Below are 14,829 nucleotides of genomic sequence, written 5' to 3' on the forward strand. Positions count from 1 at the left end.
TTATTATTATTATTAAATTATTATTATCGTTATCATCTTTATTGTAGAAATGCACAAATGCTATATGAAATGATTGTATTTAATAAAATAGAAAATTAGAGTAATAAACAACTGAAGGAATGGAGAAATGAAAAATTGAAAGAATGAAGAAGAAAACTTAGAGAAATTAAAGAATGAAAAAATTAAAAATGGAAAAACAAAGAAATGAAGTAAGCAACCCTTGATGTCCCAAATTTTATAAATACATCATTTGGGTCTAAAGTACGATTCTCTCATTGCATTCAAATTGCATTGAGTGTGCACTCCATTTTCTATTTGTTGTTGAAAGGAACGAAATATGACGATACACATTTTTTTAAAAATAAGAGTCATTTAATAAGCATTTGTTAAACCAAGGAATAATATTTAACAAAATTTCCTTCAAAGGCTTAATATATTATATTACATTTTATTTATTTATTTACTACGCATACTTATTTATTTTGTGTAACTGATAGAGAAGGAATGGGGCCATTTGAGGGTTGTCACTGTAAGATATGAAAATGCATTTAACTGTGTTTACTATTACAACTATAGAAATTCTGTAAATCTGCAAGATTCAGTATTTTGCCAATGTACAACAATGGTTATATTATGGAGCAGGGCCATATTGTAAGATGAACCCCTAATACAAGTTTATTTTTAGTATACTACAAGATGAACCCCTAATACAAGTTTATTTTTAGTATACTACTACACGTTCAGTTTGAACTTGTATACACTAAAAATAAATGTATCAGAGTCCATCTTATAAGATGAACTCGGCTGGGGTGCATAATATAATTTGCTCAATGAATGCAGCACTGAATTTGATGCACGCAGAGCCATATCACCCCCAATACAACAAAAACAAAACAAAACAAAAACAAAAACAAAAGCACAAACAAAAAAAAAAAACAAAACAAAACAAAACAAAACAAAACCAGTGAGAAAAGAAAGCCAAATTACCCTGGTGACCACACATTGCAATTGTCTTTGATATCGAGCTGTGAACCAAAGGGTGCATCACAGAAATTGCCCACCATAGATAGAGCCTTCATCACATCCTACAAAGAACTTACAAGGGAGATCGGCATGCAAATTTATATGGAACAGAAACTACACACCAGAGAGACGCAATATACGTCAAAGACCAGAAAGGCAATCAACGGCTTAATAATCTTTTAACTAACCTCAAAGGCAGAATTCTAAATTCTGGTGAGACTTGCACCCAGTCACCCACTACTCACAATAACATAAGATTGTATATGTCCGGGATACCACGTCACTTAGTATCCCAACCAATCACATTTCAATATTTCATTGATTTTCATAGAGAAAAAGATCCATTGACTAAATGAAATATTAAATTCTTCTCTCTCCGAAAATCAATGAAATGTTAAAATGTAATTGGTTGAGATATCAAGTGACATGGTATCCTAGGGATATAGAATCCTATCTCTAAAATCTGAAATGGGAATAAATGTTCCTTCTAGATAATCTAATTGTTGTTGTTAAAATGTAATTGGTTGGGATATCAAATGACATGTTATCCTAGGGATATAGAATCCTATCTCTAAAATCTGAAATGGGAATAAATGTTCCTTCTAGATAATCTAATTACCTGTCATAGAAGAACAAGAATCCATTTTTTCTTAAAGACAATTAATGAAACAGACTTGAGTCTATATTTTGCTAAAGAGCCCAAGATCATTTCTCATTTTTCCAAAGGACAAAAGGAGGATCAAGAGAGGAGAAAAAAAAAATGTGCAAGTCAATAAGGATCCCATCACTCTCTTCTCCTCCCAACACCACACACCATCACTCACGAAAAAAATATTATGTATATAAAGAAAATCCACTCGCATTCAGATTTCTCCAACAATTCCAAGATAAGCAGACTAATGAACTCAAAGATCCACCAATAATACAATAGATGTGTGTGACATTTCACAGGTGAGCATGGTCTGTTCTAGGAACAGGGCATATCCTTCAAATGAAGGCATATCCATAACAAATTGTTTGTTACACATCATTTGTATGCAACCTCACCAATGCCAAACTTTCCATTAATTAAAGGAAAAATGTTTAAATTAGTCATGGAACTACACGCAAAAGTGCAATTGGATCATCCAACTCGAAAAAAAAAGTGCAATTAGGTTCCTAAATGGTCTAAAATTATGCAATTTGACCAAATTTGACATGTTCATCAAGTTATCGCTAATGTGGCGATCATCCCATTAAAAATTATTATTTTTAAATTATTTTAATAATTTTAAATTTATATTTAGAAAAAAGCCCCACCCCCTCCCCGTCTTCGTCTCTGACCAGAGACGAAATGTTTTCTGTCTCCAGGCCAAGGACGAAGATGTTTCTTCGTCTCTAGTTGGAGACGATGACAAGGGGGGGGGAGTTATCTTAGGAGACTAAGACGGGAAGGGGGGTGGGGTTTTCTTTTCTCTATTTTTTATTTTATTTTATTTAAATTTATTATAATAAATTTAAAAAATAATTTTTTAATAGGATGGTCATCACGTCAATGATGACCTAAAGAGCATGTCAAATTTGGTCGAATAGTTCAGGGACCTAATTGCACTTTTTTTAAGTTGGATGGCCCAATTACACTATTATGTGTAGTTTGATGGCTAATTTGAACCTTTTTCCTTAATTATATTATCAGCTATGTAGTAGTTAAGTAGTTAGATATTAAATTTCAATAGACAAGAAGTCATAGTCATCTAATATAGTGTAATTATCACCTAGAAAAATTCATTGCCCTAAACAAAATTGTACAAATGTTGCAAGCAGAATAGACGTGCTCTACAACTAGCCCATTATTTAAAAGCCCTACACAAAATGTTGAATTGTTTCCCGCGTACTTTGTATGATCCTATTAGGCAGTTCTAAACATGCTACAGGGTTCATTTGAAATGTATCTATAAACAAAGATAAAGTTTGGGTGCCACACCCCCTAAATTTTTTTCAGAAGTCACAAATTTTCTCTTCTCTTTATCTAACATTTATGGTAATGCACCTATGGTTTCATTTTAAGGAAGCTACATGGAATCTCATAACCTAGAGAGCTATATAAACAAAGGTACTCCCAATTAGCCATGTCATTGCTTGGTAGTTGGTACAATGTGAACTACAGCAACTCAAATTGCAAACTATAAAAGCTTTAAGGCTACAAGTATACTGCATTTGGATCAATACAGAACTAACAAGTTGTCAACTTAGAATGTCAGGTAGTCAAATTACTTCTATAGCCAAAAAATAGTAACAATCACCAGCAGACTACTGATTAAATTAAAGTGCTATATTGACTTATATACCAATTGACAAAAATTAGTGCATCAAACATATCCTTACCACCCAACAAAAATGTGAGTTTTCTCGGTTGAAGTCATCCTTTTCTCTTTTCAGCATCACCCAAAAAAGGCAGGTTCAATCGAAAAGATCTATTATAAAAGATTTTCAACCACAAAAGAAGTATTAACTTCAAAACATATAACACAAAAAAAAAAAAAAAAAAAAAAAAAAACATCAAAGGATTAGAAATTTTGCCCATATCTGACATGCAATATGATCTATAGGATATTCTTCAAAAAGACAAACATGATGCCCATGTCTGACATGCAAAAGAAAAGAAAGTTGCAAAGCCTGGATAAAAACGTAGCATGTTAATGTGTTAAGCAGTCAAAAATAGCAACTGTAGCATCCAAGTACATTTTTTAAAAACAGAAACTTCTATATAGTAGGAAGCTTGAACAAGGTGCATCAGAAACTTCTTTGTTAACCACTAAAATTCAAGCCTAAAAATATCATATTCAATGTTCTCTAGACCAATTGGACTATGCATCATCATGATTTTTTTTAAATCCTCAGCACTTCACTCATTCAACAAATATCTGATGTGGGAGGTATGTAATAGACTAATAGTACCTCACCATCTGAACAGCACTAAACAGCCCATGATGTGGAAAGAAGGTATGGTAACTCAACATATTTTGGTTGGCTATTAGGAACATCAAGAACTGGTTTTCTCAAGTCAATCCACATGCAGCTCATGGTGGGAGAAAACATATTCAACTTGTATTTCTAATAACCATTTACACCTGAATGTCATGTACCAAGTATTATTCTACGCTGAACTGGTATGTACTATGCTATAATCCTATAAATACAGTTATAGCTAGAACCACAAGGATTTGTGATTATTGAAATCACTATTAATTGGATCTAATAGCAGATTAGCATTTTCATGTTTTGAGAACTTCAACTGGATTTCCACTACTTCAATTCAATTTCAATTTGATAGTTGTCCTAAATGTGTACATTTCTACTCTCTGGTGTGCCAAGGAAATCAAGAGTATAGTTATGCAATATGCGTAGTGGTCAAAATGTAACAACACTTTGGGATGGACTAAAAAGAATGTGGGTAACGCCAACTAGGATGGGAATAGTATTCATAAGGTCTAATTGGAAATCCAAAAAAAAACGATTTCTAGAAAATGGCTCATTTTCCAAAAACCCAAAAAATGATTAGTAGAAAATGGCTAATTTTCCAAAAACCCAAAAAAATGATTTCTGGAAAATGGCTCATTTTCCAAAAACCCAAAAAAAAAAACAATTTCTAGAAAAATGGCTCATTTTCTAAAAACCCAAAAAACGATTTCTAGAAAATGGCTCATTTTTCAAAAACATTTTCATTTTCTAGTGTTTGGTTAAAAGTTTTTTTCTACTTGTTGAAAGTCAAAAAAAAAACTGTTTTTTTTGTTTGGTTCATTTTCCAAACAATGAACAAAAATCTATTACAAAATTATTTCTTATAAAATTTTAATTATTTTAATGATGATAATAATTGTTACTCCGTATTTTTTAAGAGTTCAAACTTTGTATCCTTATTTTTATATTATGATTTTATTTATATTAAAATGAAGTTATAAATAAATGTTTATATAGTTTATTAGTTATAAAGATTAACAATAACTAGAATTAAAAATGTAAATAATTAATTTTAAGTTGTATCTTATTATAATAAAAATATAAATAAATATATAAATTGATAAATGTAATAACTATGAACTAAAGAAACTTAAGGGGGGAAAAAACGTTTTTTAATAAGTCTTTGGGCTGTGGGCCAATATTTTTATCCTGGGCTAGCAGGCCTGGCCCAAATTTTAACCTGGCCAACCGAGTCCAGTTCAAAGAGTAATTGGGGATAAAGTGGACCGGCCGACCCATTTAACACCACTCAAGGAGAGGGGGGGAGAGAGTGTTGAGCTTAAGAGAGAGTGAATCGGAAAACTTCTTTCTAGTCCATCAAAATGGATCATTTTTCTTTTGACTAGAATATGTATTTCCCGTTGATTTCAATTTCCTTTGGCAACCAAACACTAGAAAATTTGAAAAATGACTTGTCTAAATTTCCAGATGGACCCTTTATTCAAAATCCAGAAGAATCAAGACTTCACATTAGGTCCCATTTTTAATAGCTTGACACAATAAACATAACATGGTAAAAAGCTGTACCACTAGTGTAAAAAGAGTGCAAGAAAACCACTAGTCTTATTTTTACAGCTCAACCCACCCAACTCCCCTCTCCTCACCGAAAAGAAGATTAGGATAAAAAAACACAAATGGACATTGAAGTTAGCCACTCATTCCAGAAGTTAAAGTTAAAATCCTAATATATATCAAACTGTATTTAAACACCTTAACAGATAATAATGCTACAGACAAGTTCAAATGTCAAGAAAGAACTAAATACCAACTCCAAAACAGAGTCAATACCCAAAGTCTTTGTTCTCATGATATTTCATAAGACTGAAAAGTAAGGGGGGGTTTGGCTGCTAATATGAAAACTAAACATTGCAAGGCTATAGTTAATCAGCAAGGAAAAATGACCAGTGAATAACATTAATTGTAAATTCCTCTCAATCACAAGGGATATGTGTATGTATATTTCCCTTCTTTTACTGACACCTCCTCATAGCTATTACTTCAGAAAACTTGAAAGATAGCATCCACCAACAAGAAAATATTAGCTTCATATCAATTAGAACTTAGGGTGTGTTTGGAGAGCAGGAAAATGACTTCTGGAAAATGAGTCATTTTCCGGAAAACAGTTTCATTTCCAGTGTTTGGTTGCATTCTACAAAACTGTCTGTGTGTTTGGTTCATTTTCTGGAAAATGTATTAAATTGTATAATTTTACATTTTGATTATTTTTTTTAAATATAAAAAAATTATAATAAGATATAAAATAATAACATTTTCTTTTAAAAAGCTACAAATGTGGCCATTTTGGCCAAAAAATTGCTGAAGCCAAGTCCGGAAAATGACTTCCGAAAAAAAAAAAAAAAAACGGAAGTCATTTTCCGGAAAAATGGCCTCATTTTCCTTGGTCAACGGAAGTTGTTTTCCGTTGACCACATTTTCAAGGCCCTGCCAAACACCAAAAGCCAGGAAAATGATTTCCGGAAATCATTTTCCAGGCTACCAAACACACCCTTAAGCAACAATAGGAGCAACAGAGACAGCCCACAACTCTTCCCCAACAGCCAAAGATAAATAGAGTTGAAGCTGAAGGAGTAAATGATCCTCGAGCTAGCATCTTCTAATTGATTCAGCCAAAACAGTGAAACAGGAATTTTTCAAATTAATTGTGACTAGGAAATATTTGGATAACAAAACTGGTTCTCTTTAATAGTCAAAGCTTAGTGTTCTTCTAATCCAAACTCTGCAATATACCCACTTAAAACAAGTGTAGCTACCATTTTTTTAGCACAGAAAAGATAGCTCGTAAATTGACCAAAATAGGGTCCCTTTAATTAATCAATAGCTTTAGTTTTATTCCAAAAGCATGAAAATTGGACCAATCTTCTAAGTTGACCACAATTAAGTATAAATCAAGAATTCCATAGGGTACCTTCAATGAATCAATAGTTTTAGTTTTATTCCAAAAGGATGAAACTTGGAACAATCTTCTAAGTTGACCAAAATAAGTATAAATCAAGAATTCCATAAGCAAATAGCTTTCACTCCAAACACATTGCTAACTAGTGCACATAGGGATTGGAAGAAAATGATCCTTAATTCTCTCCTCTCATTTTTTAGGCGGAGAGAGCAACTATAGAATCCAAGATAGAACTGTTGCATCCATTAAACTCTAATCTATTTTAATTAGATTTGACACTCATCAAAATAGCAAATATTAGCATCCCAAGCTTAGTTCCTAACAAGTGTCCTTTGCTAGTCTACGTTTTTCCCAGACTGCCTAGCTCTTTCCAAGTCAGGGTAATTGGTAAACTATTCAGTATTAGGAAATCTCTTATAATATATTGATTATATTCTCTTTAAATCATAAAACAGCCAAATTCATCTCCACAATGTATCCCATATATTATCTAATCTGTGGCATCCAACTTCACTCGTCTTTTTCCATCTCTTTGAGGAAGAGGGTTGCAGTAGGCTGCTAATATGATCAAAGTGAATGTGACCATAGCGAGTTTAATTTGTTCAAATTTGTTTAGGAACTCTGACACGATTCAAACGACATCATAAAGCAAACACATTTTGTCATAATATAAACTCAAACTCCATCAGCAAAGGTGCAGTACAGCTGAACTATAATAAGCTGACAAAAACTGTCCCAACATAAGTAATGATCTCAAAGTTGTAAACAAAACAAACTTAACTGCAACAGAATGTGAGTTCCAAAACCATCTCCCAAAACAGGGCCAGCAACCTGAAATGACAAAACTAGGATAAAATACCCCAGTGATGGAAGAAAGGCATGGAAAGGCAAACCACATTTTAATCCCTGCAATATGCTGTTAGACTCAAGGCTTGTTACCACAACCCTCAAAAGCAGCATTTCTTTTCTTCCCTCCCTCTTCAACTGCTGCACGATTCCTGCAAAATTAAAGTCAGGAAAGAATGTCTGCATACTCTCTGTGAAACATAGCAGAATCATGAATCAAAATATTACTCACTTCTGTCTCTTTCTGTTCTGTTCCTTGATATTTCTAACCATATCCATAGCCATATTCTGGTGCTCTCTTGTTTGTGAATGCATATCCAGGCCCTCCACAGTTTCACAGTCAACCTTGCAAATGCGACACCAACCCATGCTCAAAGAAGCCCTCTTCCTTGATCTATCAAAGGAGTCCACATCACCCTGAAAGGATGCATGTGACAGGAAAACATCATAATATATATATACACCAATGATCACTACATGATTTTCAAACTAAAGTTCCCATTAAATTAACTAACATTCAATAGTTAAAAATTCAGATAAAAGCAAGATTCAGAAGATGAGAAGACTTGCCATATAAGTTCCTTCATTAGAAACTCTGTGGAGAGAATATCTGCTCCTAAAACCAGGCTCCCCAAGACGCGGCATACCTGGCTTGTTGCCCCCAAATGATTCTCTAAAAGGTAGATGAGACAAATTTCCAGGACCTGGAAATGGACTAAAACCTGCAGGCTCTCCCACATGCAAATGACTTGGTAAATTCCGAGGACCCAAAGGATCAACCATTCTCAAATGACTGGGCACATCATTCCCAAAGAGCTCACCTCCCCTGAAATGGTTATGGGGAGGACCACCAGCCACATGCTCATTGATGGCATCTCCCTGTGGGTGACAATGCAAAGCATGGAACCTGTCATCATGAAATGAGTTACTAACTGGATTAGTAGGAAGGCCAAAAGGTCTGGACCCTCCAGCAAATGTTTGTGCTTCTCTGCCGTCAACATCATCAAATCCTGCACGACCACGAGGAAGATATCCACGTGGTGGGATGCCAAAGAATTCTCTGTCAGGACTTCTAGGTGTCAAGCGATCCATGTGCCGCGGACCAAATCCAGGGCCTGGTCCCATAAAGTCAGAATGCCTGTGAACAAAATCAGCATTTCTTCTCTCATCATTAAGAAGACCATGCCGCACTTCTCTTTCTGCAGTGTTATTAATGTATGGAGCACCAGGAGGGTGATATGAGGACGGTAATCTAGATGGTGCAACAACATTACCATCATAGCCAAACCCACGAGGCACCTTGTCAAGAGAACCTGGTACAGCAGCAATATCAAACCAAAGAGGATTTAAATTATCAGGATTTGAGCATCCATAGTAATTAACAAGTAAAATTTTTAAGAAGGAAATAAATAAAGGATTCTTCTAAATTCACCTTGATCAATTGGCCAGCGTGGTTCTACTGGTAAAGTTCCTGGGTGCTCCCCACCTGTGACTTTCAACCTTTCATCACGAGATGCTTCAGTATGATATGGCAGTCCTCTATCAAAGCCATTCATCCTTCTGTTCTGAAACATTTCAGCTTCCATTGGATTAGACATATGCTGCTGCCCAAAGTGACCTTCAGGAACATTTAAAGGTGCATGCTGTGGGCCAAAGTGACCTTCAGGACCAGTTAGTGATGCTCTTCCCATTCCATCTCGAATTTCAGTTGAGCCAGAAGGTAAAGCATTCAAAGGGAATCCCTGAGAAGTATTAGACTGTGCGTCAATGCCTCTAGACAGGGGAAAATGACCAGGCATTCTCCCAAAGGAAGCTCTCTCTATCACAACTTCAGCATCAGCTGATTTGGCTCCAGAAGACAGCTCCAAAGCATTCTCAGTATGCTCTTCCTTAACTGTTTGCTTCATTACAGGGTCATTAGAATTGCCCTTCTCAGGGTGCTCAGTTTTAGCACACTCCTTTGCTGCATCTTGTTCAGTACTCAAGCCTGCTTCCAGTTTTGTACCATTAGTTTCAAATGATTGAGTTTCAAGAACAGTGGCATCCTTGTCAGCATTGCTTTGGGAAGTTATGGTGACTTCTGCACTATTTTCAGGCTTCACAGATGAGGGGTCAGGTTGGCTTTCATGCACTACATGTTTCTTTTGATCTGTAGAAATTTGAAGCTGGTTGTTCACAGAGTTTGCATAGCTTTGACTAATTGGTGGTTGGTTTAAACCATGTTGCATTGTGCGAACTGAAGGTGCAATACCAGACCCACTAGGAGCAAGGGGCACTGGCTGAAGCTGCAACCCTTGATTTTGCATTACTGATCTTCCAAAATAATTTTGCGGTGGTTGTGGATGCATACCAGGCCCTAAAGCAACATTTGGCTGTGACTGGACAGAAGCATGAGAACTTTGAGGTACAATATGAGGAGGACCAGGTGGATGTAAGTGAGACTGTTGCTGCTGCCCATAGGGACCTTGCTTGTGTGAATGGCTTGGGAATGGACCAGCAAAAGGCTGCTGAGGTACCAGTTGTTGAATTGCCTGAGGAGGACGTGACTGAATTGGAGCGCCTGGATGTTGAGTATTAGGGTAAAGATGGGATTGCTGAGGAAGAACTTGACCTTGAGGAGGCAACATACCCTGTTGTTGATTGGCATTTGGAGCAGGTGGAGGGTGCATCATTGGCCGTTGCTGCAGAATCTGACCTTGGGCTTGAACCGAAGGGAAAGACCCACTAGCCACAGCCCCCACTGGCATTTGATGTGCAGGTTGAGGTTGTGGGTAGGACTGGTGTCCTGTGACAGGATGAGGTGTAGGATGTAGGGTCTGAGGCTGGACATTGGGAACTGCAGGCTGGCTGGACTGAGGAGGGCGCATGCTTAGTTGTGGTTGGACTTGTGAATGTGGTTGGGGTAAGACTGGAGGCTGGGCATTATGCATTTGTGCAGAAGGCTGCTGATAATGAGAGACATGCATATGTTGTGGATGTGGCTGCACAGAGTAGGGCTGAGGAGGCTGACCATGAACAGGTGGATAAGACTGTGATGGAACTTGGGCTTGAGATTGTACAGGAGATTGAAATTGTTGTTGTGGGTTCATTTGACTTTGGTTCTGATGCTGTGTAGCTGACGGTTGAATGTGTGGATGTGGTTGGACCTGCACTTGTGTTGGAACTTGGGCTTGAGGCTGAGATTGAGCCGGCAGTTGAGGTTGTGCCTGGGAATGAGGCTGAGATTGTGCCTGGGAATGAGGCTGAGATTGTGCCTGGGACTGAGCCTGAGGTTGGGTATAAACTTGAGGCTGGGGTTGCCCTTGCACATGCGACGGGTGTTGCTGATATTGTTGCATGCCTTGTTGATAAGGATAGTACTGTTGATAAGAATGCTGATAAGGGTCATATCCAGCATACTGCTGATAGTATTGCTGGTACTGTTGTTGGTACCACTGTTCAGGAGTTGCCACAGCAGCTGGAGCCTGAGAGTTGGTATTAGCTTGCTGATTGAGATCTTGCCCAGGAAGCTGAGGAGCAGCAGTAGTTTGTGGATTTTGAACCTGAGAAGCTAATGGTCCAGGTTGAGCAGATTGTCGATTCTGGTCAGCACCTGCAGTACTAGTAGCTGGTGCTCCAGACTGAGAGTTAGAATTAACTTCTGCTGTCTGTTGCGCTTGATATACACCCTGCAGATTTCAAATTAGAACATATAACTAATCCTTCACAAAAGATTATGTGAGCATATGAAAAAATGTGCCTTACTATACTTACAGGACAACTCTGAGCATGCTCATGCACTTGTCGATGCACAATTTGCACTCCACATCTGTTGCAGATAACTGGTGAATTCCCAAAAGCACACCCTGAACAATGAGAGGTACACTCAGATAAAACGCCCTCCCATGTGCATCCACTTTTATGAAAGAGACAGCGCACTTTGACTTTGCCTATGCTCTCAGCAAGTGTCTTGTTTGATTCAATAAGAGGCTGCCATTATAAGGAAATATTTTAGAATGTCCAAGGGGAACAGCAGGGATTTTGCCAGAGAGAGACGAGGATATTGGCAGAATAACCTAACCTTGGAATCTGCTTCAAGCACTAAGTACCCATCATATGGACAGGCCTTGCTCCCGTTAGAAACAAGTGGCAAACAAGCTTTGCAATAGAGATGAGTGCATTGTGTTTGTAGTGCTTCATTTGGGTAGACAAGAGTTCGGCAAACTGGACAAAAATACTCCCCAGGATAAGTATGGATGTCAATTATGCATTCAATATCAAAGCCCATGTCAGTTCAGGAGTCTGTTCCCAAGACACATCCAAGTGTATGGCTAGGATTTATAAGTGGCTACTGAACTGCAAAGTGAAACCTGAAAATGAAACACCATTAAAATCACATGAAAATAACAAGAAGATCCAGCTAGAGAATTAAGGGCATAGTTGACAAACAGTTGAGTTGCACACACTGAATCATAGAAAAACCTTCATAAATTCAAATTATTCCATATTCATCTGAACCTCACTTAGAAAGAGAGGTAGCAAAACATCAAAAGTTAACTGCAGCCCCATAAATTACAAGGGAACAACACATTAATTTTGTGATAAAGTATGCTATACTGTAAAGTATAGTTCATTGATTGACTAGGGAATCACACAGTAGACTAGAAAGTTTCTGAACTTCCAAACTTCCATGCCAATTTTGAATAAAATGTCAGTGCCTGAGCTCTAGGACTACCAAGGAAAACATCTGAAATGATCATAAAACTGCAATTTTTTTCATCCTTGCTTCTGTAGTCATTCCAAGTGCACGCCTATACAAGTTAGATATCATCATTGCTTAAGAATTTAGCCACAACAAATCAGATTAATAGTCTCCCTTGCAATTTACCCTTTTAAAATGGGCATAGGATAATAGAAGTCACTAGTCACCAGGACAACTCAGAAAATCAGCAAAATGATTCACACATTCCAAAGGATTGGAAAATGCGGTAGCGTCTCAACCACGATACACTTGCAAGATATTCAAGATTCACCGTCAAAAGAAGCAAAAGAAGATGGGAAAACCTACCAAGCACATAGATTGTAAAAAACACTAATTTTTCATAAAATGGTTTCAATCTTGAAGCAAATACTGAGATCACAAAAATCCATTGCACCATAAATAGAGATACATTCACACGGAACCACAAACATCAAATAAGATGTTCGAATATAAAATCTTACTAGGGTTTTCGGAGTCGATGAAGTCCAGCTAGCGAATTGCAGAGAGAAGTCGGACTCGGAGAGAGCAAAGTAGACGGACCGGTAAAATTAGAAGCGGTCTGTTTGTGTGAGGTTTTTAGTTTTACCGAGACTCGGAGAGAGAGCGAGGTGATCCGTTTCGATTCTCACTGGACAGCTATATTAACGACGTTTTTGTGTGTGCGTTTAAGAAGAAACACCGTTGCAGTGTGTGCGTTTACTTACTTTAACCTAAGGCCTTTTCCAATAGTTAGAATTTTGGTGTAGATTTTGAGGAGATTTTGTAAGTGTAATTAAGAAAGAAAAAAATGAGGTGGAAGAAAAAAAAAATTACAAAACAAAATCTGCGCAAATTATATAGTGGACCATGGTCCACAATGCAGTTGTGTTGAACGGATACAACAGTTGTGTTGAAAAGATACATTGTGGACCATGATCATAGCTGATACTGCAGTTGTGTTGAACAGATACAACAGTTGTGTTGAAAAGATACTGCAGTTGTGTTGAAAGGAAACTGCAGTTGCGTGGAACAGAGGACATTCATCCGTTCAACACAACTGCAGTATCATTTCAACACAACTGCAATATCCGCTCAACACAACTGCAGTATCAATTCAACACAACTGTAGTTCTAGACGGATGACACGGCCTCTGTTCCGCGCAACTGCAGTTTCCTTTCAACACAACTGCAGTATCCGTTCAACACAACTGCAGTATCAGTTCCACACAACTGCAGTATCAGTCATGATCCATGGTCCACAATGGTCCATGGTATAACGACTGCAAAATCTGACCAAAAAATGAGCTAATTTCTTAGTAGGTCTCATATGAGCTGACAAAATCCCATATTAGCAGGAGAAATATATCACTAATTTATCTTCATCCCATTAGTTAACAAAACAATGAATCAACTTTTATTTCTTAGAATTTGTGCCCAAACCCACTATTGGGGAGGGCCTAACGCTACCCATGACGTGCGGCAGATTTTTCTCGAGCTGAGTAAAAATGACCACGATGGTATAGAGTGGTTCTAAAGTGTATACGAACAAATATTATACTCTGTGAGAGATGTAGTATATTGCACAACGTGTCAATAGTTGACTCCACTGAGGCTCGAACCCACCCCCATTATCCATGTGAGAGTGTTAATCGGGACATCAGATACCACTTAACCACAAGGTGTTTGGCTTAATCAAATAATTGTTATTTAAACTTTAATAAAATAATAGTTAAACTTTAAATTGTTAGTTTTCGGTTTGGAATCATAACCTCTAGGGTTTCAATTCAAACCGAACCGTGATCATCCCAAGTTGTGATGTGAACATTGGTATGTATTTGATTCTTATAAATATATGCAAAGTTAAGTATCGAGCTCATACTTAAAATGATTCATTGATTATATAATATTTTAATTGATTTTTAATTTTTAATTTTTAATTGTATCAAATTAGCTATAAAAATTCTACCACATTATAATAGTTGAGGGTTTAAGGAAATTCAAAGAAGCTGAGAAGAGAAATAGATAATTCAAGGAAGGTGTGAGGAGAAATTCAAAGAACAGTTTAATAATTTCAACATAAAAAAAATATACTATTTCAAATAGCCACAAAGAAACTAATACCCTCACCCAAGCAAACTTTTCAAATCAATTGCCACAATGCTAAAAACAAATATAACAAAAAATGATTTTTTTAAAAAAAAAAGTAATTGAAAGTACAACTAGATTAACTAACAATGTCAAACGAAGTCATTTTCCCATATTCCTCCCCATCCTATTCATTATCCAACATTCCAACTTGGTCCCCCCCCCCCCCCCCCCCCCCCCC

At 36.8% G+C, this 14,829-nt stretch overlaps 1 protein-coding gene across 3 annotated transcripts; it reads right to left on the reverse strand.

Moving 5' to 3' along the window:
* Positions 1-543: 543 nt before the first annotated feature.
* On the reverse strand, positions 544-13,164 carry LOC116024684 (atrophin-1-like). 3 transcript variants are annotated; one of them, XR_004099518.1, is made up of 9 exons: positions 12,986-13,164; positions 11,844-12,132; positions 11,537-11,752; positions 9,216-11,451; positions 8,354-9,096; positions 8,016-8,200; positions 7,719-7,935; positions 3,388-3,476; positions 583-1,085 (listed from the first exon to the last, which is right to left on the reverse strand). XR_004099518.1 is itself a non-coding variant. In XM_031265644.1 (7 exons), the coding sequence occupies exons 2-7, from the start codon at positions 12,048-12,050 to the stop codon at positions 7,863-7,865; spliced, it is 3,660 nt and encodes a 1,219-aa protein (XP_031121504.1). In that variant the 5' UTR covers positions 12,051-12,132; positions 12,986-13,164; the 3' UTR covers positions 7,582-7,862. The 3 variants fall into 3 exon arrangements, 1 of the variants encoding a protein (XP_031121504.1); XR_004099517.1 differs by having other exon boundaries at positions 544-3,476; XM_031265644.1 differs by lacking the exons at positions 583-1,085; positions 3,388-3,476 and having other exon boundaries at positions 7,582-7,935.
* Between the last annotated feature and the right edge of the window lie 1,665 nt (positions 13,165-14,829).

The sequence above is a fragment of the Ipomoea triloba genome, chromosome 7 (assembly GCF_003576645.1).
Source record: "Ipomoea triloba cultivar NCNSP0323 chromosome 7, ASM357664v1".
Classification (NCBI taxonomy): Eukaryota; Viridiplantae; Streptophyta; class Magnoliopsida; order Solanales; family Convolvulaceae; genus Ipomoea; species Ipomoea triloba.